The sequence below is a fragment of the Oreochromis niloticus genome, linkage group LG11 (genome assembly GCF_001858045.2).
Source record: "Oreochromis niloticus isolate F11D_XX linkage group LG11, O_niloticus_UMD_NMBU, whole genome shotgun sequence".
Classification (NCBI taxonomy): Eukaryota; Metazoa; Chordata; class Actinopteri; order Cichliformes; family Cichlidae; genus Oreochromis; species Oreochromis niloticus.
This window is the reverse complement of record NC_031976.2, coordinates 11,908,764-11,931,652: the sequence shown is the minus strand read 5'-3', so window position 1 is coordinate 11,931,652 and position 22,889 is coordinate 11,908,764. Positions and strand designations below refer to the sequence as shown.

The window sequence follows — 22,889 nt, the reverse complement described above, 5'->3', positions numbered from 1 at the left end:
CCCTCCCACACGTAGAGTGTCACCAGCCTACCAGTTACTTTGCATGCTTAAATCGCACTTTTGTGATCTAAACCAGCTAGTGCGGGCTCATGAATTGTTCATATGTAGCTTGTAACAGCTTTATTAAAGCAAATGTGCCCCACTGTATTACATCACAGCCTCGTGTAACCGCTGAGCATCTTGGGACATAGGATCAAAATCTTCATCATTTCCTCGCTGGCGTCCTGCCAGCCTCTCTCTTTCTGTCTGTGCATTTATGAATATCACCTTTCATCCTCTACGCAACCCTCGATTCTGCCCTGCGAACAGGCTCTGTGAATAAAGATGTTAACCACACCGATGATTCGTTCCTCCGTTACTATGGCAGCGAGGAGAGACCGTGACAATGTAAGCGTTCAGAATGGAGTCCTGACAGAAGATGGCATGACGTCACGTCGCCAGGGCGACCAGGCTTCCCGAGGCACGTGCCTGGTATAAAAGCGGAAGGCGTCTCAGTGAACTGCGCACACAACTCAAGAAGCATCATCCGTGAGGTAAGCCGCTACACCGCTTTGCTTTTCAGCGCAAGGACCCAACTAACGTCTGACTTTTAAGCATTTTTAAGTATTCAGGTGGAAGAAATGAATTCCGCCCTACTTTCAGTGTTTCACCCTTCTTTCAGGATGTAGCTACGTGACTCGCGGAAGCTGGTGAGCTTATCATCGCCCTGCATCCACGATTCATTAAGTCGGGCACATAAAACGTCGAAGTGGTGCAGAATGAGGGGAAATAGGCCCCACGTGTGCTGCAGGGGTGGTTTATGATTTATTAAATGTGTCATTTTTGGCAGGATTCACGCTTGTATTGTACAGGAAGAGAGGATGCGGCCGTGGCCTTGCAGTCTGGAGAGAGGCAGGCTGTTGTGTAATGCGTTCTGCCTGCGCCGTTTTTTTTTTTTAAACATAATGTGGCTTCAATTAAGGAAAAAAATCCCGAAAAACCGGAAAACAATTCCAATTAGACTGCACTGTAAATTATCATGACGTAATTATCGTGTATTAAGTTTGCTCCATTCATTCGTCTCAGCGGGTAACGTGACATTGGCAGCTCGGAGTGCTGCATCTGCGGAAGTGGATTAGTCTCCATGTTATGTAACCCAATAGAAAAATGAAGCCTATCTCAGAAGCATACTGATCAGTAGAGTTAGGAGGCAGATGTTTGAATGAATATGTCCCGCAGGGATGCACTGGGCTGTAGGGACTTGAAGGTGAAGGTGGAGGATGAGTAGATGAAGGTGACGCTACGTGCTTCCTCCTGTCTTCACCATGAAGTCTGTCGACGTTGCGCCATTCTCAGATGAGCTGTGCGCCTGCAGTTACTGCAGCCTACGTGAGGCAGAGGCCTCAGAGATGAGCGAATGGGCAAAATGAATAAGCTATGGTTTATTTCATGGCAGAGAGGAGGAGGCTGCAAGTCTCCCCTCTTGACGGCGCAGTGTCGCATGATTCTGCCGCAGTTTACTCCAGACTGGACTGACCTGTTGATGCAGTTCTCTGCTTAGGAGGCCTGTGTTCTCCTTTAATGGCACAGAAGCATACAGGATACAGTTATTGTTCAGTTTGTTACTAATAGAAAAGGTCCAATGAGTTTAGTACAGGAGAATTATAATGAAATTACAAGCATGAATTCATTATTTTAAACTCCACAGAGAATTGTGATGTTTGTCAGTATCTGTGTAGTAATACATCATTTGTGTAGTAATAAATACCATGATGTTGGGTTATTAGTTAAGATGAATAGTGTTTTTGCTGCTGATTGATTTCATATGCAGGTGTGGTAGGCTACATGCAGATGGAGCCATGGTTGACTGTTGAAGGTCATCCCTCCGGCTAGTGAAGGTCACAGCAGGCCCAGAGCTCCAGTGCTGATACCGATCAGCCAGTAATGTTTCATCTTAGACTCCTTTGTCAGCCTGAAATCATTTATTGAGATTTCAACCATGAAGGGGCACTCACACGTTAGCTCATACTGCTCTACGCTGAAGGTCACAGTATCTTAGGATCCTTAGCAGTCATGCTAAGCACTGTAGTCACATCCTGTGCTGTCAAGAGGCCTTCAGGTGATGTGCATGACCGATGATGATCTGTTCCTTTAGATTTATTTCTTCTACAGCGTAAAGAAATATAGAATTTAAAATTAATGCCAGGGAGTTTAGCTATTTTCTGCCTGTAACACACAGAACATGCTATCCTGAGGTGAAGTTCAACCATGTAATTATTGAGATGTGGCACATGTAGAAAAGCAGGGGCTCATGTGGCCTCTTTGATGTTGGGTGTAAATGTGGGCTTGATTTTCGCATGCTGTCTGCAGGAAGAATGCTATCAGGCCACGTTAGTCATGCCGGAAAATATTCCCTGCCTTGAACCACTCATTTTAGACCCAGGTACTTGTGGGTAAAACCCTACCCACATTAAATTACCACATCCTGCAGTTGGTGGGTTGTCCCCTCTACTAAAAGTTAGTTTTGCGATGACACAGATTTACAAGTAGCCTTGAGTCATTCTTGAAGCACTTATGAGTCGCTGTTTCTAGATTAATTCAGGTTTTCCACTCAAAGGAGTTTAGTGGATTACAGGCTGAGGTTGGTGTGAGTGTCCCACTTGACTGTGCTCTGCAGATGTCTTATCACCCTGCAATCTTTTTTAGGTTGTGTCTGAGCGAGAAGGAACTCCAGAGTGACTCAGCGCTCTGTGCATAACTGCCCCCAATTTGAGGAAATAAGCTCTTGAAAAATGTAGGAAGTAGAGCATGTGGACGTAAAATTGCCTCGCTTATTCAGCACAGCACTTGTTATTGATATTACAGTTATATTATATGTTATAGTATGTGGATTTTTCCATAACCAACATCTTTTTGAGACAAGCAGAGAACACAGCATCATTTTACCAACGTGCTGTGGCTTAGCTTATGATATAAAAGGAGGCAAAAGACAGGGACTAACACTTAAATACGGGTCACAAATTAGTGCTGTGAGCAGTGTGTGTCTGTGATCAGCATAACTGGGATCAGGGAGTCACGTGTCCTTCTGCTGAGTCCTCTGCAGTTTGATACAGCACAGGCTTTACTAATTCATGAGAGCCGGTGTGTGCACAAACTCTGTATACAAGTTTTAGTGGATTACCAAACCATTATAGGCCTTATTGTATTCATCTTATCAAAGCTGGTGTATCTGGTCATAGGAATACACAATTGACTGCCACTAATTAAATGCCTAATAGAAAAGTGGGCCTTCTAATCGGCCTGTCCCTGTCCACAGAAGGCCCTGCATGTTGATGTGGACACACAGCCTGTGGTGTTTGTGTGTGTGTGTCTAACAGCTGATCCATCCATCCATTCATTCTCTTCCATTTATTAAATTCACGGTGGGAGGAGGGGGGGGGCTATAGGTATATTAATTACAACAACAAAATACAATAGTAAAATGGGGGGGAAAAGCCTTTATTAGAATGAAAATTGCAGTAATAGTATTGTTAAATCATCAAAATATGCCTTTTCCCATATAACTTTAACTCTATAGTGCCCAGCAGTGCATAGTGAAAGTGATACGAACATTCTTATGGCATTATCTCAGAATAATAACATAATAGTATAGCTCGCTGCGACTTGTCTGATTTTTGCAAATCATCGAGAAGCGGACAAGAACAGAAGACATTACCTAATTGGATAGTGCGCCTGGCCTCTGGCCAATCAACCTACTGCAGTGGAAAACCACTGGAGAGAGAGCGAGGGTGTGTCAGGGGGATAGATAGCTGTGGGGGAAGGGGGTGCAAATAAGGGCAAATGAAGGAGGAAAGCCAGGGGAGTTAGTGGGCAGGAAAAGCACTGTCAGAGTCAGTGAGTTCACTCACTCACTGACAAATTTTTCCGATGGAAGGCCTTCCAATGAATGCACAAACTGAAGCAAACCAAAGAGCGAGAAAATTAGCTTCAGTCTGCCTCTCATGCAGTCAATAGAGTGAGCTGTGTCTCTCCTTCAGCTCCATCTTTTGTGTGTGAACAACGTTTGTTAGCAGAACATCTGTGCTACCTCAAACTTATGTCCATATAAGGGTTTGTAGCAAGTTCCTGCTGCAAAGACTGTATGTTGTTCAAATGAGACATATTTTGAAGAAACACAATCAGTGTTTGTTTCGTCAATCGTAGGTGCTCGACGCTGTAAAAAATGTGCACAGAAGGAAAGAAATGCTGTGTCATTATGCTCCGCTCCCCTCTACTCCTTTCACTCGCAATTTTGAGAATTTATATTTTTCCACCTGCTGCAGACGATCGTCTTTGTCCTCTTTCTGGTCGAATAGTTATGAGTCATCTCTCTCCCTCAACAGTCCCTCCAGTGCACGTACAGCAAACACTGGTGGGGCCCCTATTCTGCACCCCCTCTGCATAAACTTGAGTGCTGAATATAGGTCAAAGCCTAGGGGGTTGGGGGTGGGGGAGTCTGTGTCGGTGGTGGTGGGGTTACACAGACAAAAGAGCGGTGACAAATAGAGGGATGGAGGGAGGGTGGTGAATTTTAATGATTAGTTTGGGTGGTGGGAATGAGCAGAGGGCAAATGTGTGGAACTCATGGAGCCAACAAAAGTAAGGGAGGGATAACAGCTCGAAGTGCAGGTCAGAAGGGAAGGACAACAAGCATGCACCAAATGTCCAGCTATTCAGTATGATCTGAGCTTTAATACCATTCATGTTTTTATTCCTTTCACCTGTTCAGAATGATTTTCACCACCAATTTCTTGGAGCAGCCTCGTTCACCTACATTTAGATCAGATCTCAAACTTTTCCCAGTCTTGCATTGACTCTTCAGGTCAGTCTGTCTTTCCGTAAATGCTAAACACACAGTTTGGTGCATCTGCGTGCAATGCATGGTCAGAAAAGTATAGAAGGCTTATGTTCCTTCTTTGAACAATTTAATGAGTATCAGCAGATTAGAAGCTGCAGTTACCAGCGTGTCACCTCTCCGCCCTGCACAGTGCTGTCTTTGTGAGATGTGGCGCGTCTGTGTGAGCACTCTTGGGGTTTGGGTAATAACAGACCAGTGCTAGGCTGACGGTAAATTCAAACGCAATGTCCTCGGTAGATATGCACAATAAAAACCTGGTGCAATTTAGGCAACGTTTAGTGAAACTATGGTGTTGTAAGTGTTGCAGAAAACCTTACAAAGTGTAATGTAATATACCTCACCATTAGCATGATGCAAAGAGTTTTACTGGTTATCATAGTGCTCCTCAAATGGACTACTAAATAGTGATGCATGCAGTCTGATACCAGCGACCTTCATCGTGTCATGACAGAAGTGCCTGCCATGACATGAGCCTGTCTTTAGTATGTGCTCCATCATGCCGTCCTGCAGAGATCTGTCTCTTTGTGAGCGCCTCTGCTATTCCATTTTCTATCTTTAGTTCAGTATAAAAGCCTGTTCTGCTCTTAAAAAGTAAGAGAGCGGCTGTTTTGTTATGGTTACCCAAGGCAGCTGCTCTGTGTTGGAAAAACTTAGAGCAAGAAGAGAGAAAATCAAGGAGGGAAATTAACTGTGAAACAGGCAACAAGGGCAGAGAGAGGTGGGGGGGGGAGGCCCTGCAGTGTTTTGTGAATGCACAAAAGGTGAAACATGAGAACTGCGCGGTCATACTGGTCCTCCTACCTCGCTCTCGCCCCCTCTCCATCTTTTTTTCTTTCTTGGTGACCTTGTGTGTGGATGCAAGCAGCAGAACACAAAATGGCCGCTCTGCCTTCAGAGGACGGTGCTGCAAACATGGAGACAAGAAGTCTAATAACTGAAACCACTGAGGCCATCGCAGGTCACATCACATCACTGCCTGACAGGCTGTTCAATAAATTGATTCTGACTGGAAACAAATGGTGCCGCTCCTCTCTGCATTAAAGACCACAGCAGATACATCCAGGTGAAAATAATCCAGAGTCTCATGTACAGTTATTTTTGCATGAAAGAAAGAGAGCGATTATTCATCATAATCTGGCACTCCCTTTATTCTATTTAAAGTGCTCCCACAATGCATTTCACCAGATCCACGACCTGCCCTACTTGCTTGTCAGAGAGACACGCACACATTTGTGTAGACACACACGCGCTCTCTCTCACATACACACACACTCACACACAAAACAGATTAGGAGATTACAGTTGTCTAAAATGATGAACAGCCAGTTCCAAGGACAATCCGCATTGCCCTTACTTACTCTACCTGCCCTGCCACTCGCACATACACACACACTTAGATGCACACACACAGCACCAGCATCACCAGCACTGCTTTGATTGTGAACGTGTTATTGGTTGGTGATGGAAACCTCCCTTAACCCCCAACATGAGGTTGCATGAGTTGGGAGACTAGACATGATATCAGGCTGTCAGGAGTCAACGTTTTTAATATAGAGAGAGCGAGGACGGCGAAGGAGCTGAAGTGGTAGAGAGGGGAAGCAGAGCTGGTAGAAAAGACAAGAAGGGTGGGACTAGGAGGAGGAGAAGGAGGTGTAGTGAGGAGGAACCAGAGTGTTCCAGTATGAAAGGGAGAGGAAGGTAGAGGGAAATAGGTCACGCTTCCTCTATATCAAGTCCCTGCTTGCTGCACATACCTACCGCCTTCTCCTTCCCTTTATATCCCATTGTTGTCGAAACATGTCGCTGCATGAGGTAACACCTCCCTACTCCTGCGGCAGTTGCCTATAAAACACATTTTTTGGTAGCCTGTATTTTTCCCCTGTTGGCATTAAACACAGTCACACCTCTTGCACACTTTCTGGCTTCTGCTGTGCTTTCAGCCACCGTACCCGGCTCAAAAACGTCATGCAGCTTCGTAAGCGTTCTTCACAGGTGTTAGTGTTTTTGCTTTTAGTGCTAATGCATCACAGAGGGCCTCCAGGTATTGTGAGATGACAGTTTACAGTTTTTTACAGTGTTGCCTCACTGCTGAAACCACCGAAGGGGCTGATGAAACTTGGGCATTTCAAATGTTTTTAAGATGTTGCATACAACAATGTGTAACCTCACTTCACCCCACATGGCCTCCTGAGTGGAGAGGACAGAAACAAGTGTGAGGATCAATGTAAAACGTGGAGGAGAGAAGGAGAGGAAGACAAAAAACATCTGTAAATTCAAAGTGAAATGGATGATAGAGGGTAGCTTGGCACAAACAGATTTGTGATTTATTGCATGTGTGCTTCTTTTTGGTTTTGCCTGCTCATTTCCTGTGGTTGTATGAGTGTGAGGTTGTGTATTAACTTGCCACAATTTTTTTTCTTGACTTCCGGTATATTATATTCATTTTGACACTGCAAGCCAACAATATATCTGTCCTGCCTAAAGCTGCTTCATTTTCTTGGGCCTGCACCCTGCCTGACTCTGATGTTTTAAAAACTTTATATATCAGCTATTTTTGGCTGTGTTGACAACAGGTGGCATTTTTATCTGCCTTATCTGGGGTTGGATCACTTGCTTGTATTTTCTGTCATTCTATGTTCAGTATTGTTTAAATTAATTCATTTCAAATGTGATGATTTATTTAATTTTCTTTCTTTTTCTTCCAGGTTACTCCGCACTCCCTAAGCAGCAGCCACCATGTCAGACCTCTGTGTTGGAATCAATGGGTCAGTTTGAAACACCTCACACACACACACACACACACACACACACACACACACACACTATTAAGATGGGTAAGAGTGATTTCTGGTGGTTACAGTAGGATATCATTGAAGCAAAAACTGGAGCTGGGCAAGCATTGGTGATTAGTAAAGATGTATTAAAGAGGAACCAAAGGGCAAATGCACCATAACACCATAACAAATTCATTATTAACAAGTCATAACTGCACAGTAAAGCCTGTTTCAATGCTGAAAGGTTTACTGTGATAGTATGTTCTCTTTCATTCTTGCAAGGCATTGAAATTATTAGAAGTAAACACGCTCCATGATTGAGCCACCTCTTCCTTTAGCCATCGTTCAAATTATATTATATAGTGGTTACAGTTTGAGGCTATATTTGTTTTCAGGACTAAAAAACAGATGATCTTTTTTTGTTCAGAAATAATTTCATCCACCGTAACATTTCACCAATATCACATCTCACATTCACAGACGTGCTTGTAATGAGGGACACATGCTGTCTATTTTTGAGTAATTGAAAAAGCATGATATGGACATATAAGAGTGTAGTGAAAGTTCCTTGTATTAAAACTGTAAAGTGTTGCTGCAGTGGACATGGACTGATCCCATGGGTGCTGTGACATCCTGAGGAAGTTTCCCACTGTTTTCCCATGGCAACTATTTCTAATCTCTCCATCTCTGTCTCTGCAGATTTGGTCGCATTGGCCGCCTGGTCCTGAGGGCTTGCCTTCAGAAGGGCATCAAGGTTGTGGCCATCAATGACCCCTTCATTGACCTGCAGTACATGGTGAGTAAATCTACTGCCTGCTAAGTTATCTAAATTATTCAGGCTGTGTAGTATAAATCCATGACATGTTGTCATGTAGGAATGGATGTATGCTGTTTGGGTGCTAATAGAAAACTTAATCTCGCAGTGTTTTCTTTTTTTTTCTGAAAACGGAAAATTCCAGGAGGGTGTACAACATGTCTTTATGCTTCTTTGTGAAGCACTCCCCATATTAACGTCATCACTGTCATCCCTCCTGCTTCTAGGTTTACATGTTCAAGTACGACTCCACCCATGGCCGTTACCGTGGTGAAGTGTCTGCAGATAATGGCAAACTTGTCGTCGATGGCCAAGCCATCTCTGTCTTCCAGTGGTAAGTAACGACAACGTTAACTGGCCCGTGGCTGTTTTCTGCTACAGAGAGCAGATGTACACAGGCTGAAAAAACATTCCAGTTCAGTTCAGATTTTTTTAATCTAAAGCTGCTTCATTTTTCAAAGTAAACATCCAGTGACATTAGAGGAAGAACATCAGCAATCTTCTCTGACCAGGCATGTGATGAGAGTGGGGAAGAGTGTAGACAGGAGCGGTACAAAGCACTGACTATGGCTGTAAGAAAAGTTGCTGCTCTGCAATTGTGGCATATAAAGAAACAGGGAGTGAGAAAAGGGAAGTGAAGAAGAAGTGGTCAGTTCACTATGGAAAGTCCCCCCAGCAGCTTGAGGATATAATGACTGCAACAACTGAGGGATGATTGAGGGTCACCTGACCCAGCCCTAGTTATGAGCCTTTGAAAAAGGAAAGTTTTAAGTCTGATCTTATAGGGAGGGTGTCTCTGTCCCAAATCCAAGCTTGGAGCTGGTTCCATAGGAGAGGGCCTTTAGAGCTGAAGGCGCTGCCTCCCATTTTACTTTTAGAAACTCCAGGAACCACAAGTGAGTCTCAGGGCGATATGCTTTGTTGGGATAATATGAGGTTTTCAAGATGTGATGAGCCGCATATTTAGCATTTTGCATGTGAAAAGCCAGTGAGAACAACTAGTTTGGTTTCTAGTCCCTGTTAGTACTCTCATTGGAGCTGTTTGGATAAACTCAAAGGGGTGAGACAGGATGTTGCTACTTTAGCCAGCTGTATGTAATAATACTCCTGTTTTGAGGGGGGTTTTTTTAGGATAAAATACAGTAACGTGAATCAGGCAAAAGCAAAAGAAGCTGATGTACAGAGACTTGCCAAATTTAAGGTGATTTTAGACTGATGCAGTTTCTTCTATAACTCTAGTATGAAGCCAGCTGAAATCCCCTGGGGCAGCTCTGGAGCCAAATATGTTGTTGAGTCCACTGGAGTTTTCCTCAGTGTTGAGAAGGCCTCTGTAAGTACACACACACACAAACGCACACAAACACACACAAACACACACAAACACAGACAAACGCAACCACATTCCAGGAAACGTTTCTAACCTGCGCTCTCTCTCCCAATTACAGTCTCACATCCAGGGTGGTGCAAAGCGTGTGGTTGTGTCAGCCCCCTCACCCGATGCTCCAATGTTTGTCATGGGAGTTAATGAGGACAAATACGACCCCTCCTCCATGACTATTGTCAGGTAACACCACTTAACTGTTAACCTAAATTTAGCTTTAGAACCTCAAAAGAAACCCTAAATATCATATCTACTAGTATATTGCAAAATAACTAATCGTGCCTGTTGCTCTGTTCATAGTAATGCCTCCTGCACCACCAACTGCCTGGCCCCCCTGGCCAAAGTCATCCACGATAGCTTTGGCATCGAGGAGGCACTCATGGTAAGTAAGAGTAAATCTATACAGTATGATAACCAAATGTAATATTTATGATCTTCTATTTTAAGTCTTAAGGGTTAATAATGTGTCATGTGATATCTGTAGACAACAGTCCACGCATACACAGCCACACAGAAGACAGTGGATGGTCCCAGTGCCAAGGCCTGGCGTGACGGCCGTGGTGCCCACGCAAACATCATTCCAGCTTCCACTGGTGCTGCCAAGGCAGTGGGCAAAGTCATTCCTGAACTCAATGGGTAAAGACACACACAAAACATACACACACACATGCAGTTTCAGCTAAAGTGTGAACACTTCAGCCAGTAGTTGAAGAAATGAAGACTGATTAATAAAAAGTGCAGAAATCACTTTTTTGTCCTCTGCCTCCTTCGTTCTGTAGTAAGCTGACAGGCATGGCATTCAGGGTGCCAGTGGCCGATGTGTCAGTGGTGGATCTGACATGCCGTCTCTCCAAGCCTGCTTCATATGCTGAGATTAAGGAAGCCGTCAAGAAGGCCGCCGAGGGACCCTTGAAAGGAGTGCTGGGTTACACCGAGGACCAGGTATTCTATATAAACAGCTGGTTTAATATTGTTATCAGCGATCTGTGATTTGCTTTACTTTATGCTCTCGTGGTGTGCTTTGTGTTTGCCAGGTGGTGTCCTCTGATTTCATCGGTGATACCCATTCCTCCATCTTTGATGCTGGTGCTGGCATCTCCCTCAATGACAACTTTGTCAAGCTCATTTCCTGGTGAGTTTTCAACATGTCCCGTCCAGCCCCTCATAGAAAACAGGAAGTCTGAAAAAAACACACTGACTAATTCATTTTCCTTTCCTCCTTTCCTCCAACCAGGTATGATAATGAGTACGGCTACAGCAACCGCGTTGCCGACCTGCTGCTGTACATGCACTCCAAGGAGTAGGCACTTCCTGTCCACCAAGGAAATCAGCAAAGGGACCACCATTAATTCATCCTTTACTTCCACCCTTCTCTTTTACACACAAGCCCAACCCATAGTCATAGCATCACAACCATTAGCTCTACTACAGTATATGTAGGCAGCAGCAGTGTGTTTGAGTGTTTATGAGTTATTCTGGTTTTGTTTTATTCTTATAATTCCAAGGCGACCGTTTGGTGAAATTTTTGTGTCTGTGTGCCCCTCTCCACCTCCCACTGCCACCTTAGATGTGTCGTTATGACTCAGTACTATGGTAACTACTGTATCCATCGCCCTGTTGGTGTGTTTAAAGGCTTTATCACCAGTAAAAGGAGGAAGCTGAGAGGCAGAACTACTGCAACTCTGCTGAAGAATAAATAAAAGTTGAAAAACCTCACGTTGTCCTGTTTTATGCTTCCAATCAACCAAAATACAACTTGTTTGACTGAAATATGTAATAGCAACCATTAACACTGTGATATACAGTAAGCAAATGACTGTGTGTGACTGTGTTTAGCCATACTGGCAGATTTTTACCTCTTACTGGCAGACTAATGGATGGCATTAACCGTTGGAAAGAAACATATAAAACTGCAAAAGCTCTTTAGCACAGATAAAGTAAAAAAGTAGAATTACTGTAACAATGATAACAAGAAGATCCATGACATAGCCACTACTCCTGGTCATGACAGCATTTTAAATTAGCTGTTACTGTGATCGTTGGGTATGGACATGCAAAGGAGGGATGGTGGATGCACTCGACAAAAGTTCCACACTGAAAATGATCACGATTTGTTTTGAACTCCAACTTCATATTCAAAAGTTCTGGCAAAAGCAGCTGTGTTTTAATCCACAGGATAATCTTCATGCATGTGTCTTAAAGACAACCCCCCCAGCACACACACAGATGTGTTTAGATGCTCTTGTTCTTCAATGAACTGTGCACAAGTCAAGGATATAAATCATATTTGATTCAGATTTAACAACAAAAATATGAGTTGATTTAATTCACACGAGAGAATCGTGGATGCAGATAAAATCCACTCTAGATCGTAGGTTACAACTTTGAAGCGTCACAAGTTCAAACCTGCTCAGTTTGATCCTGACTTGATTGTCATGCTTAAATGTTTCTACTCATGCGCTGCAGAATAGAAACAGCTGTTCTACAGACACTGAGATGTAAACATGGGCTTCTTAACTAATAAGACAGTGGCCATGGAAACTGGTCACTTTTTTGTGTGTATTGATATGTCAGTATTTGGAAAAGTAGGTCATAATTATAAAAACTAAAGTTGGCTAGTAAATGTCAAAATTTGTTTTGTATACGGAGATAGGAAACTTTGCTTTTCTTGATTATATTTTAACATTTTATCTCCAGGTGGTCTGTGCCAGTCTGAACATACTAATCAAGTACTGTGAAGAACGTGGGAGATTAATAATACATTGCCAGCTCTGATGTACCGAGTTAATGCTGCCATGAGAGAATAACTGCATATTTTTTACATTAAAGTTGAAGTCAGCTATGCAAATATAGGGAATGGTCACTGAGGACACCTGCTGTTTTTTTTGCAATACTGCAGAAAAGCAGTCTGCATGCTGCTGTGATGCAGGAACATTTTTCAACTAAGCTTGTCGCTGCCTTGGCAACCTTAATTGCTCTTAAAAGCATCTGACATGCAAAACTCTGCAGCTGTGCTGCAGTGCTGCCTGTTGTTTAACCATATATATTTTCACCACAGTCAGTTGGGGCAACAAGTGCCATGAGCATGGGTTGATCAATGGGTGTGTATCATGAAGTGATATGAGAATGTGTATACTATTACAACTGCATATCACTTGCAGCTACAGCAATGGCAGTAAAAGTGAACGTCTGTGACTGAGTCTGAGGGATATCATTCCCATCATTCCTTCTTCAGAAACGCAGATAGTTTTCGAGTATTCGATGCGTATGACCATAAGGATTGTAACTGGTTTACCATCAGCTTTAGTGCTACGGCTAAGTGGGCAAAAGCTTGAGATTTCATTTCATTTATAAAATAACAACTTTAAAGGTCAAAAAAGTTCTGATGGTAAAATATTGCACTAACTTTATAAATGACAATTTCTTAGATCTCATGGCCGTAGACTGCCATTCTTAATGATCGATGGAAACACAAAAGGGGAGGGGGACACACTATAATACTGAATCATCTGCATTGTTGAAAATGTTTATGTTAAAGGACTCTTTTTGTTCGTTTCTTGTTGTTGTTGTTGTGAACCAGACACACCATGTGACTGAGAGCTATCTGACTGCTGAGTCCAGCGTTTTCTCTGAACTTCTGCCTGATAAACGTGGATTTTTATCAGTTTTTTCAGGTTAACCAGCACTGAAGGAGGTCTGGTTTAAGGTTTTAAGAATGAATTTTCTAGCTGCCTATTTTCTCCAGTAAAAATCTTCAAATCCCAACAGAAAACATTTTATTTTCATTTGTTTTTTCAGCTTCAGAATAACTTTAATTTACTGCCATTTTTCTCCCCCCAAACAGAGGTAGTTTGTAATCAGTTCCCTTATTTTGTTTGTCTGTCTGTTTGTTAGCAGTCAAGTGTCCACACTTTTGAAGATATTATTTTTCATTTTTGCATGGTTTATTACCCACAATCTTTGGGGTGGATCGTCTTCAAACTTCACAGCAATATAGGCCTTGGGGGACCTGAGGATCTAACTATGCTAAACATTTTGCCATGAACTCTTCAGCAGCTGGAAACTTATATCAGGCAAGAATGGGACCAAATTCCAACACCAAACCTCCAGGAACTCATAACCTTGATGTGCAGAAACAGTTTTGAAAAGAAGAGGAGATGCTACATCACAGAAAACATTTTCCTGTCCCAACTATTTTGATCCCTGTAGCAAGCATCAAATTTGAAATGAGTTCACTTTGTGCATAAAATTGCAAAATTTCACAGTTTGAACATTTGTTATGTTACATACTTTCTGTTGTGAATAAGATGCTGGCTCATGTGATTTGAAAGTCTTTTAGTTTTCATTTTGTTCAAATTTAAAGAATGTCCCAGTTTTTGTGGAATTTGTGTTGAATGCTGCACTTTGGTGAATGCCTGTCGTGTTTAAATCAGCTATATAAACTGACTTGAACTGAATTCATGATGATCATTGGTTGATTTTCCCTGCACACGTTTGCCAGTTGTCTTTGTCGTGAGTCTGTTGAATATTTCAGAAAAAAGGGGCCGCACAAAAGCAACTATTTTAATAGATCCATTTTTAAAGTTTTTGAAAAATAAAGTAAAAGTCTTCTTCACTTAAAGTTATATCTGAACAGTTTTGCTAAATCTTGGAACCCATGAGGCTGTGGGTCTATAGCTTTGCTCTTTTACTTTCTCCTGTTATCTTCATTTAGCTGCTGCACTTTTGTCATTTGAAACACTAAGAGTTTTCAAGGAGACAGAGGTCAAGGCAAGGATGTCTCATAAAATAAGATTCAAATTCAGACATTTACCTAACCTTAATTTGCCATCTAAGCGCAGAGACTGGCTGGATTTGAATGTAGAAAATCTCTTTAAAACTTTAAGACACAGAGGAACAGAGCCTTTTACTCCGCTGGTTGTACTTTGTGTGTTTATTTAACTTAGTGTTTGTTTACAGTTTGAATGGCCCAGGGGAAGAAGCTGTTAGTTTGTCTGGAGATGTGGATTGGTGCCTCAGAGACACAAACAGGTGGTGGGTCAGGTGCAAGGGGCTCACCTTTGATGGTCCTGGTTTTTCTGAGACAGGAGGATCTGGCGATGGCCTCCAGGGGTGGCAGAGGGCAGCCAAAGATTTTTGGGGCGGTATTAATTACCCTTTGAGCAGCCTTCCTGTTCTCAATAGTGCCCACTGCGTACCAAACACCCAGGCAGTAGGAGAGCACGCTCTCTCTCTATAATGAGAGTGGAGTGGACCTGTTTGTGCCTCATGAAGTTCATTATGAGTTCTTTTGTTTTAAGGACGTTCAGCTTCAGGTTATGAGAACCAGCGGGACAAGTTCTCTCCACCCTGTCCGCTGTCTCATCTCCAACAGAGAAGAGTCCAACCATAGTGGTGTCATCGGCATACTTGATGATGACGTTGGTTAGGTGGGTTGGTGTACAGTCATATGTGTACAGGACGTACAGTAGAGGGCTGAGAACGCAGCCCTGAGGGGATTCGGTGCTGAGTGACAGTGGGGGGAGAGGTGGGGGCCGAGTTGGACTGATTTAGGCTGGTTTGCAAGCAAAACTTTGATCCAGGACCGGTGGCAGGGAGGATCTGAAGGTGGTCCAATTTGGTGGTGAGGATGTCTGGTGGTATGGTGTTGAACGCTGAGCTGCAATCCATGATAAGCATCCTCATGTAGCTCTTCCTGCTCTCCAGATGGCTCAGCTCTCTGTGAAGGGTGATGGTAATGGCATTCTCTGTGGATCAATTTGGTCTGTAAGCAAACTGGTGGGGGTCGAGGGATGGGGGGTAGACAGTCTCTGATGTGCAGAGACACTATGTGCTCGAAACACTTCATGATTACAGACGTGAGGACTATAGGCCTGTAGTCATTGAGGCTGTCTATGCCAGTCCAGTCTTTCTTGGAGATGGGAAATGGTAATTCATTAGGTAGTAGAATGTGGGGGCAGAAAAGAATAAATATCACTGATCACAGAGAGACAGACAGAAAAAAATACTCTCACTTCCACATATAATCCCAATTTAGACCCTTCAATCAACCTAACCTTTCTGTCTGTGTACTGTGAGGGAAACAGGAGAAACCTCAGAAAACTCATGCAAATGCAGGCCACTCCACTGGTATGCAATGATCACACTAGAATACCTGCAAGATTGGTACAAACATCAATAAAACTAGCATTTATCAAATAACTAAAAACATATAGTGTCACAGTAAAATTAGAGTTTTGGAGGAAAGCATCTTGAAGAACAAAGTCAAAGGTGACTAAGGGCCATTTGAATTGTATTTGAAAGTGTGCAGAGTTCCTATTGGTCAGCTGGATGTTGAGGTGTGTGTAGGTGGCACTGATCACATAGCTGGTTGCTATAAAAGCAGGGTGATTGCTGTTCAGCAGCCACGGATCACATCATAAACTGACTGATAGCAAATACGGTCTCTGAAAACTGATCTGTGTGGCTTGTTGTCCAAACAGTAACAGATATGGGAAAAAGCAACTTTAAACTGGCACTATACCTCGTACTCATTGCTGCCTGTGGCTTGGAAGGAAGCATTGAACGTAACACACAAATTTATATGGGGAAAAAGAACTGGACACAAGCACGACTATTCTGCCAGACAAATTATGTTGACTTGGTTACTTGGGACATGATAAATATGAATGTTATGATACCATTTTTGGGCAAAATGAATATCCCATACATTTGGATTGGTCTACTCAGAGATCCTGAAGATGACTCAGTCTGGAAGTCTATAAATCTAAGGTGAGTGTCTTTTTTGAAATGACCTTTATGTGAATGTCCATGTCTGTCTATATAAATATGACAAAACTGAGTAGCTGAGTTTGAGATGATTGTTGTGTTGATTTCAGAACCGGTAAAGGTGTCTCAGGTGATGACCTCTCACGTACCATCAAATGGGCCTCTGCACAGCAGGACTACTGTGCAGTTGTAGGAAATGACCTCATGTGGTACAGTGCACAATGTTCAAGTATCAATAATGTCTACTGTTCCCAAGGTGATGTAATCCAGTACCACAGTGTTATGCTCAGTTGGTATGACGCTGTAAAGTACTGTATGGAAAACTATGGTTACCTAGCCACTGTCACCCAGGTAAACTCAGGTGATATTGACAAAGGGGGCTGGATTGGACTGTATCGAGTGGGGGGCAAGACCTGGAACTGGACGGGTAGTTTAGGATCTAGCTACAGAAACTGGGCACCAGGACAGCCAGTCACTGCAGACTGTGGCTCTGTAGTTGCTTCTACCGGAGGCTGGGTAGCCTATGCATGCTCTAAAGAGTTTTACCCTTTTTGTTTTGTTGACAACCTGGTGGTGGTGAATGAGAACAAGACATGGGAGGATGCCTTGATTCACTGCAGAAGGATGAAAACATCATGTTCTGGCTGTAAGTACGACCTCCTGAGCCTGACCGATGTCTCTCAGTACAACTATGTCAGAGACAGGATCTACAGAGCAACTACTGATGAGGTTTGAGTTATTTTTTAATTACAGATGTTCTTTTAAATGCATCACTTGTTCATAGATTCTGCATTAAACACCAGAGGAGTTCACGTTCAAGTGCCTTTACTCTTTCTACTAGTTCAGTGCTTTAAGGCTGTGCTGAATTCCATGCTGTGCTGTGGAGATGTCTCTTCTAGTCCAATGTGTTTAAAATCTATACTCTAGAAAAGAAGTGCATGTAAAAACATATATATATATATATATTTTTTTTTTTTTTTTAAAGGATCAATATTCATTTCAGAAAAAGCTTCACTAAAGCCTCAGTAATCAGCATTTGTGTCTGGCTTAATTTGCAAATACAAATCTTTTTGTCAGTAAATGATTGATTTGCCAGTTTATTTGCATTTTTCAGCTTTCCCAGAAAACTACCAACACTTGCACAGCCAGGATTGACTCTCCCATTTTTGTCCTGTGTTTCTCAGGCTTGGATTGGCTTGCGCTTCATGGGAGGAAAATGGTTTTGGTTAAATGGAGACAAACCAGGTCCCAAAGATATGCTGCCAGACTGTCCGCCCAACTGGGAACACTGTGGGACTTTGTCCAAATTTGACACAAACAGCATGTGGATGATCAGGGACTGCGCAGAAAGAAGAAACTTTGTCTGCATACAAGTAACCCCATAGTCAATGAAACTGGCAGCTTAACATCAAATGCTACAATAATGCTTGTTCTATCAGTTCTTTAGCATATATTTAATTAGTGTATACCTCTAAGTTTGATTTTAATATTATTAGTCCTTTCATTGTAACACATTTTATGCAATATACTTATGTAACGATCTCTGAAAACAATGGTGTACTCTGAGGTTGTAGATACTTTGAAATGAGAAGTGCAGATGATGTTTCACTTGTTGTGTTTAAACCTCTGCATCCAACATATAAATTGTCTCGGTTTGCCTTGCTTTTCATTTATAATTAATTTTTCATTACCATGAAATCATGACTTGCTGCTGCTACAGTGGTGCAGGCTCCTAATGTTGGCTCTGTTGAGGTTATAGTAAAATATTTCAATTCAACAACCATCTCAAACAACTCTAGCTCTCAAAACATGTGAGAATATTATTTAGTTTTTTAAAATACTCAGTCTGTACTGATATATTTCTTGTTTGCTGAAGACAGATTGCATCATTTTGATGTTTTAAGCAATTAAATAACATATTAAGAGAAGTATAACTTACCACCTGGGCTCTAGTGGTGGGAAGGGTCTTTGCAAGCCTCCATTAAAGCAAAATCGCACCAGAAAAGAAAAAGAGAGGGAGAGAAGAAATGTGAGGGAAGTCTGCTGTGTGGAGAGAAAAGCAGAGCAGAGGACAACTACATGTTAAAATATATCATATAACATTTAGAAAAAATTTAATCTAATGCATTTTAACATTCTGCTTTTAGGTTGACTCTACTTTAGAATTACAGTTTCATGAATACGAACTATATCTAAAAGTTTGGACAATCATTTAAGCTTTCATAATAATCAATAAAAAATGTAATTACATTATTAACCATTATTATAACTTTCATTAAGTTATAACTGGTGAAAAACTACCCGAGGTTGGCAATGTCCCAAGATAGGGCTTGCACTTCTCACCACTGAAATCCAATAAGCCAGATAATTTAGTTTTAAAGATCTAATTAGTGATTTTTCTAAAATGAAAATGTGCCAAGTGGTATGTTACTGAGGAATAAACTCCATCATCATCTATAAATTATCATTATTCATTTATTATATTATTATTTGCATTTATTATATTATGATTTTTTTTTAAGATTTCTTAACACTTACGATTTTTTTGGCCTTCATGTTTTGAACCATTACACTCTAAATTAGGAAATCTGATGCTTTGTGTCTGTTACTGCAAATAAAACATGGCTCCAATGAAGAATTGTTCAGCCGTCTTTATCGTAAGCAGTTTCTAAATGTGAGTGTTACAAAGCTAGGATTGCATTTTGACGCCCTTTTATACAATAAACAAAACAAAGTAGATTTATTTACTTATATTAAAATCCGATAATTCATGAGCGATATGGGTTAACCCTCTGAGTCTGATCAAAATCACTACCCTTTCAGCTTGTTCGTGGCCAAAAGTGGCCACCTACAGATTAGGTCTGTAATTTTTATTATTTTTGGTTTTTTGCCATTTTTTCTACATAAAGCTTTTAAGTAACTTCAGTTCTTTCCATAAATATAAAATAATTATTACTTTTTTATTTTTTAACCCTTTAAACACCAGTTTGTTTGTCCACTGCACCAGCTGGACGACAACCTCAAATCTCTCAATTTTATATAACTGCATTGCTACTGAAATTTCTTGTATTATTAATAGTAGAGTCTGGGGCATATAATTGATTCACATCAACATTGATAAAAAGAAAAGAATGAACTTCTATGCGCCACTTTGTTTTGTTCCACTTTTGCTACTGAACTAGCAATTCAGTAGCAGTGCTGGCAGCAGTTTTTCACACCAGCCTATTAATTAACAAAAGACCAAGACAGACTTTTAATTCATTTGAAAGCCTGATGCTTAGCCTTGTCCAACCCAGCTGTAAAACTCAGAAACCAGTCTTACTTGTTATCATCTATCGTCCACCTGGGCCTTACACAGAGTTTCTCTCTGATTTCTCAGACTTTTTATCTGATTTAGTGCTCAGCTCAGATAAAATAATTATTGTGGGTGATTTTAACATCCATGTAGATGCTAAAAATGACAGCCTCAACATGGCATTTAATCTGTTATTAGACTCAATTGGCTTCTCCCAAAATGTAAAAGAACCCACCCACCACTTTAATCACACTCTAGATCTTGTTTTAACATATGGCATAGAAACTGAAGATTTAACAGTGTTTCCTGAAAACCCTCTGCTGTCTGATCATTTCCTGATAACATTTACATTTACAATAATTGATTACACAGCAGTGGAGAGTAGACTTTATCAAAGTAGATGTCTTTCTGAAAGTGCTGTAACTAAGTTTAAGAATATAATCCACCCACTGTTATCATCTTCAATGCCCTGTACCAACATAGAGCAGAGCAGCTATCTGAACGCTACTCCAACAGAGGTCGATCATCTTGTTAATAATTTTACCTCCTCACTACGTACGACTCTGGATACTGTAGCTCCTGTGAAAACTAAGGCCTCAAATCCGAAGTACCTGACTCCGTGGTATAATTCTCAAACACGTAGCCTAAAGCAGATAACTCGTAAGCTGGAGAGGAAATGGCGTGTCACAAATTTAGAGGATCATCATTTAGCCTGGAGAAATAGTTTGTTGCTTTATAAGAAAGCCCTCCGCAAAGCCAGAACATCTTACTATTCGTCACTGATTGAAGAAAATAAGAACAACCCCAGGTTTCTCTTCAGCACTGTAGCCAGGCTGACAAACAGTCAGAGCTCTATTGAGCCAACAATCCCTTTAACGTTAACTAGTAATGACTTCATGAACTTCTTCACAAATAAAATTTTTATCATTAGAGAAAAAATTACCAATAATCATCCCACAGATGTAATATTATCTACAGCTACTTTTAGTACCATTGATGTTAAGTTAGACTCTTTTTCTCCAACTGATCTTTCTGAGTTAACTTCAATAATTAATTCCTCCAAACCATCAACGTGTCTTTTAGACCCCATTCCTACAAAACTGCTCAAAGAAGTCCTGCCATTAATTAATGCTTCAATCTTAAATATGATCAACCTATCTCTAATAATCGGCTATGTACCACAGGCCTTCAAGCTGGCTGTAGTTAAACCTTTACTTAAAAAGCCATCTCTAGACCCAGCTGTCTTAGCTAATTATAGGCCAATCTCCAACCTTCCTTTCATATCAAAAATCCTTGAAAGAGTAGTTGTCAAACAGCTAACAGATCATCTGCAGAGGAATGGCTTATTTGAAGAGTTTCAGTCAGGTTTCAGAGCTCATCACAGCACAGAAACAGCTTTGGTGAAGGTTACAAATGATCTTCTTATGGCCTCTGACAGTGGACTCATCTCTGTGCTTGTCCTGCTAGACCTCAGTGCTGCGTTTGATACTGTTGATCATAATATCCTATTAGAGTGATTAGAACATGCTGTAGGTATTACAGGTACTGCGCTGCGGTGGTTTGTATCATATCTATCTAATAGACTCCAATTTGTTCATGTAAATGGAGAGTCCTCTTCACACACTAAGGTCAATTATGGTGTTCCACAGGGTTCAGTGCTAGGACCAATTCTATTTACATTATACATGCTTCCCCTAGGCAGCATCATTAGAAGACATAGCATAAATTTTCACTGCTATGCAGATGACACGCTGCTGTATCTATCCATGAAGCCAGATAACACACACCGATTAGTTAAACTGCAGGAATGTCTTAAAGACATAAAGACCTGGATGGCCGCTAACTTTCTGCTCCTTAATTCAGATAAAACTGAGGTTATTGTACTCGGCCCTGAAAATCTTAGAAATATGGTATCTAAGCAGATTCTTACTCTGGATGGGATTACCTTGGCCTCCAGTAATGCTGTGAGGAACCTTGGAGTCATTTTTGACCAGGACATGTCCTTCAACGCACATATTAAACAAATATGTAAGACTGCTTTCTTCCATTTGCGCAACATCTCTAAAATTAGAAATATCCTGTCTCAGAGTGATGCTGAAAAACTAGTTCATGCATTTATTACTTCCAGGCTGGACTACTGTAATTCTTTATTATCAGGATGTCCTAAAAACTTGCTGAAAAGCCTTCAGCTGATCCAAAATGCTGCAGCAAGAGTCCTGACAGGGACTAGAAAGAGAGAACATATTTCTCCTGTTTTGGCTTCCCTTCATTGGCTTCCTGTTAAATCCAGAATTGAATTCAAAATCCTGCTCCTCACATACAAGGTCTTAAATAATCAGGCCCCATCTTATCTTAATGACCTTGTAGTACCATATCACCCTATTAGAGCACTTCGCTCTCGCACTGCAGGGTTACTTGTTGTTCCTAGAGTATTTATAAGTAGAATGGGAGGGAGAGCCTTCAGTTTTCAGGCCCCTTTTCTGTGGAACCAGCTTCCAGTTTGGATTCGGGAGACAGACACTATCTCTACTTTCAAGATTAGGCTTAAAACTTTCCTTTTTGCTAAAGCATATAGTTAGGGCTGGACCAGGTGACCCTGAATCCTCCCTTAGTTATGCTGCAATAGACGTAGACTGCCAGGGATTCCCATGATGCACTGAGTTTTTCCTTTCCAGTCACCTTTCTCAATCACTATGTGTTAATAGACCTCTCTGCATCGAATCATATCTGTTACTAATCTCTGTCTCTCTTCCACAGCATGTCTTTCATCCTGTTTTCCTTCTTTCACCCCAACCGGTCGCAGCAGATGGCCGCCCCTCCCTGGGCCTGGTTCTGCCGGAGGTTTCTTCCTGTTAAAAGGGAGTTTTTCCTTCCCACTGTCGCCAAAGTGCTTGCTCATAGGGAGTCATATGATTGTTGAGTTTTTCTCTGTATTTATTATTGTGCTATCTACTGTACAATATAAAGCGCCTTGAGGCGAC

At 41.5% G+C, this 22,889-nt stretch overlaps 2 protein-coding genes across 2 annotated transcripts; both read left to right on the top strand.

The window, feature by feature from the left end:
* Nucleotides 1-501: 501 nt before the first annotated feature.
* On the top strand, nucleotides 502-11,555 carry gapdhs (glyceraldehyde-3-phosphate dehydrogenase, spermatogenic; the record flags this gene model as incomplete). Its single annotated transcript, NM_001279552.1, is given in 11 exon segments — nucleotides 502-533; nucleotides 7,582-7,641; nucleotides 8,350-8,446; nucleotides 8,692-8,798; nucleotides 9,704-9,794; nucleotides 9,910-10,028; nucleotides 10,146-10,227; nucleotides 10,330-10,481; nucleotides 10,625-10,787; nucleotides 10,880-10,977; nucleotides 11,080-11,555. Coding segments are annotated over 10 exon segments (1,008 nt in total). The 3' UTR covers nucleotides 11,150-11,555.
* A 4,188-nt stretch (nucleotides 11,556-15,743) lies between these two features.
* Nucleotides 15,744-18,484, top strand: LOC109204091 (macrophage mannose receptor 1-like). The gene is made up of 3 exons (XM_025911372.1): nucleotides 15,744-16,616; nucleotides 16,724-17,342; nucleotides 17,798-18,484. The coding sequence occupies exons 1-3, from the start codon at nucleotides 16,336-16,338 to the stop codon at nucleotides 17,996-17,998; spliced, it is 1,101 nt and encodes a 366-aa protein (XP_025767157.1). The 5' UTR covers nucleotides 15,744-16,335; the 3' UTR covers nucleotides 17,999-18,484.
* Nucleotides 18,485-22,889: the final 4,405 nt, after the last annotated feature.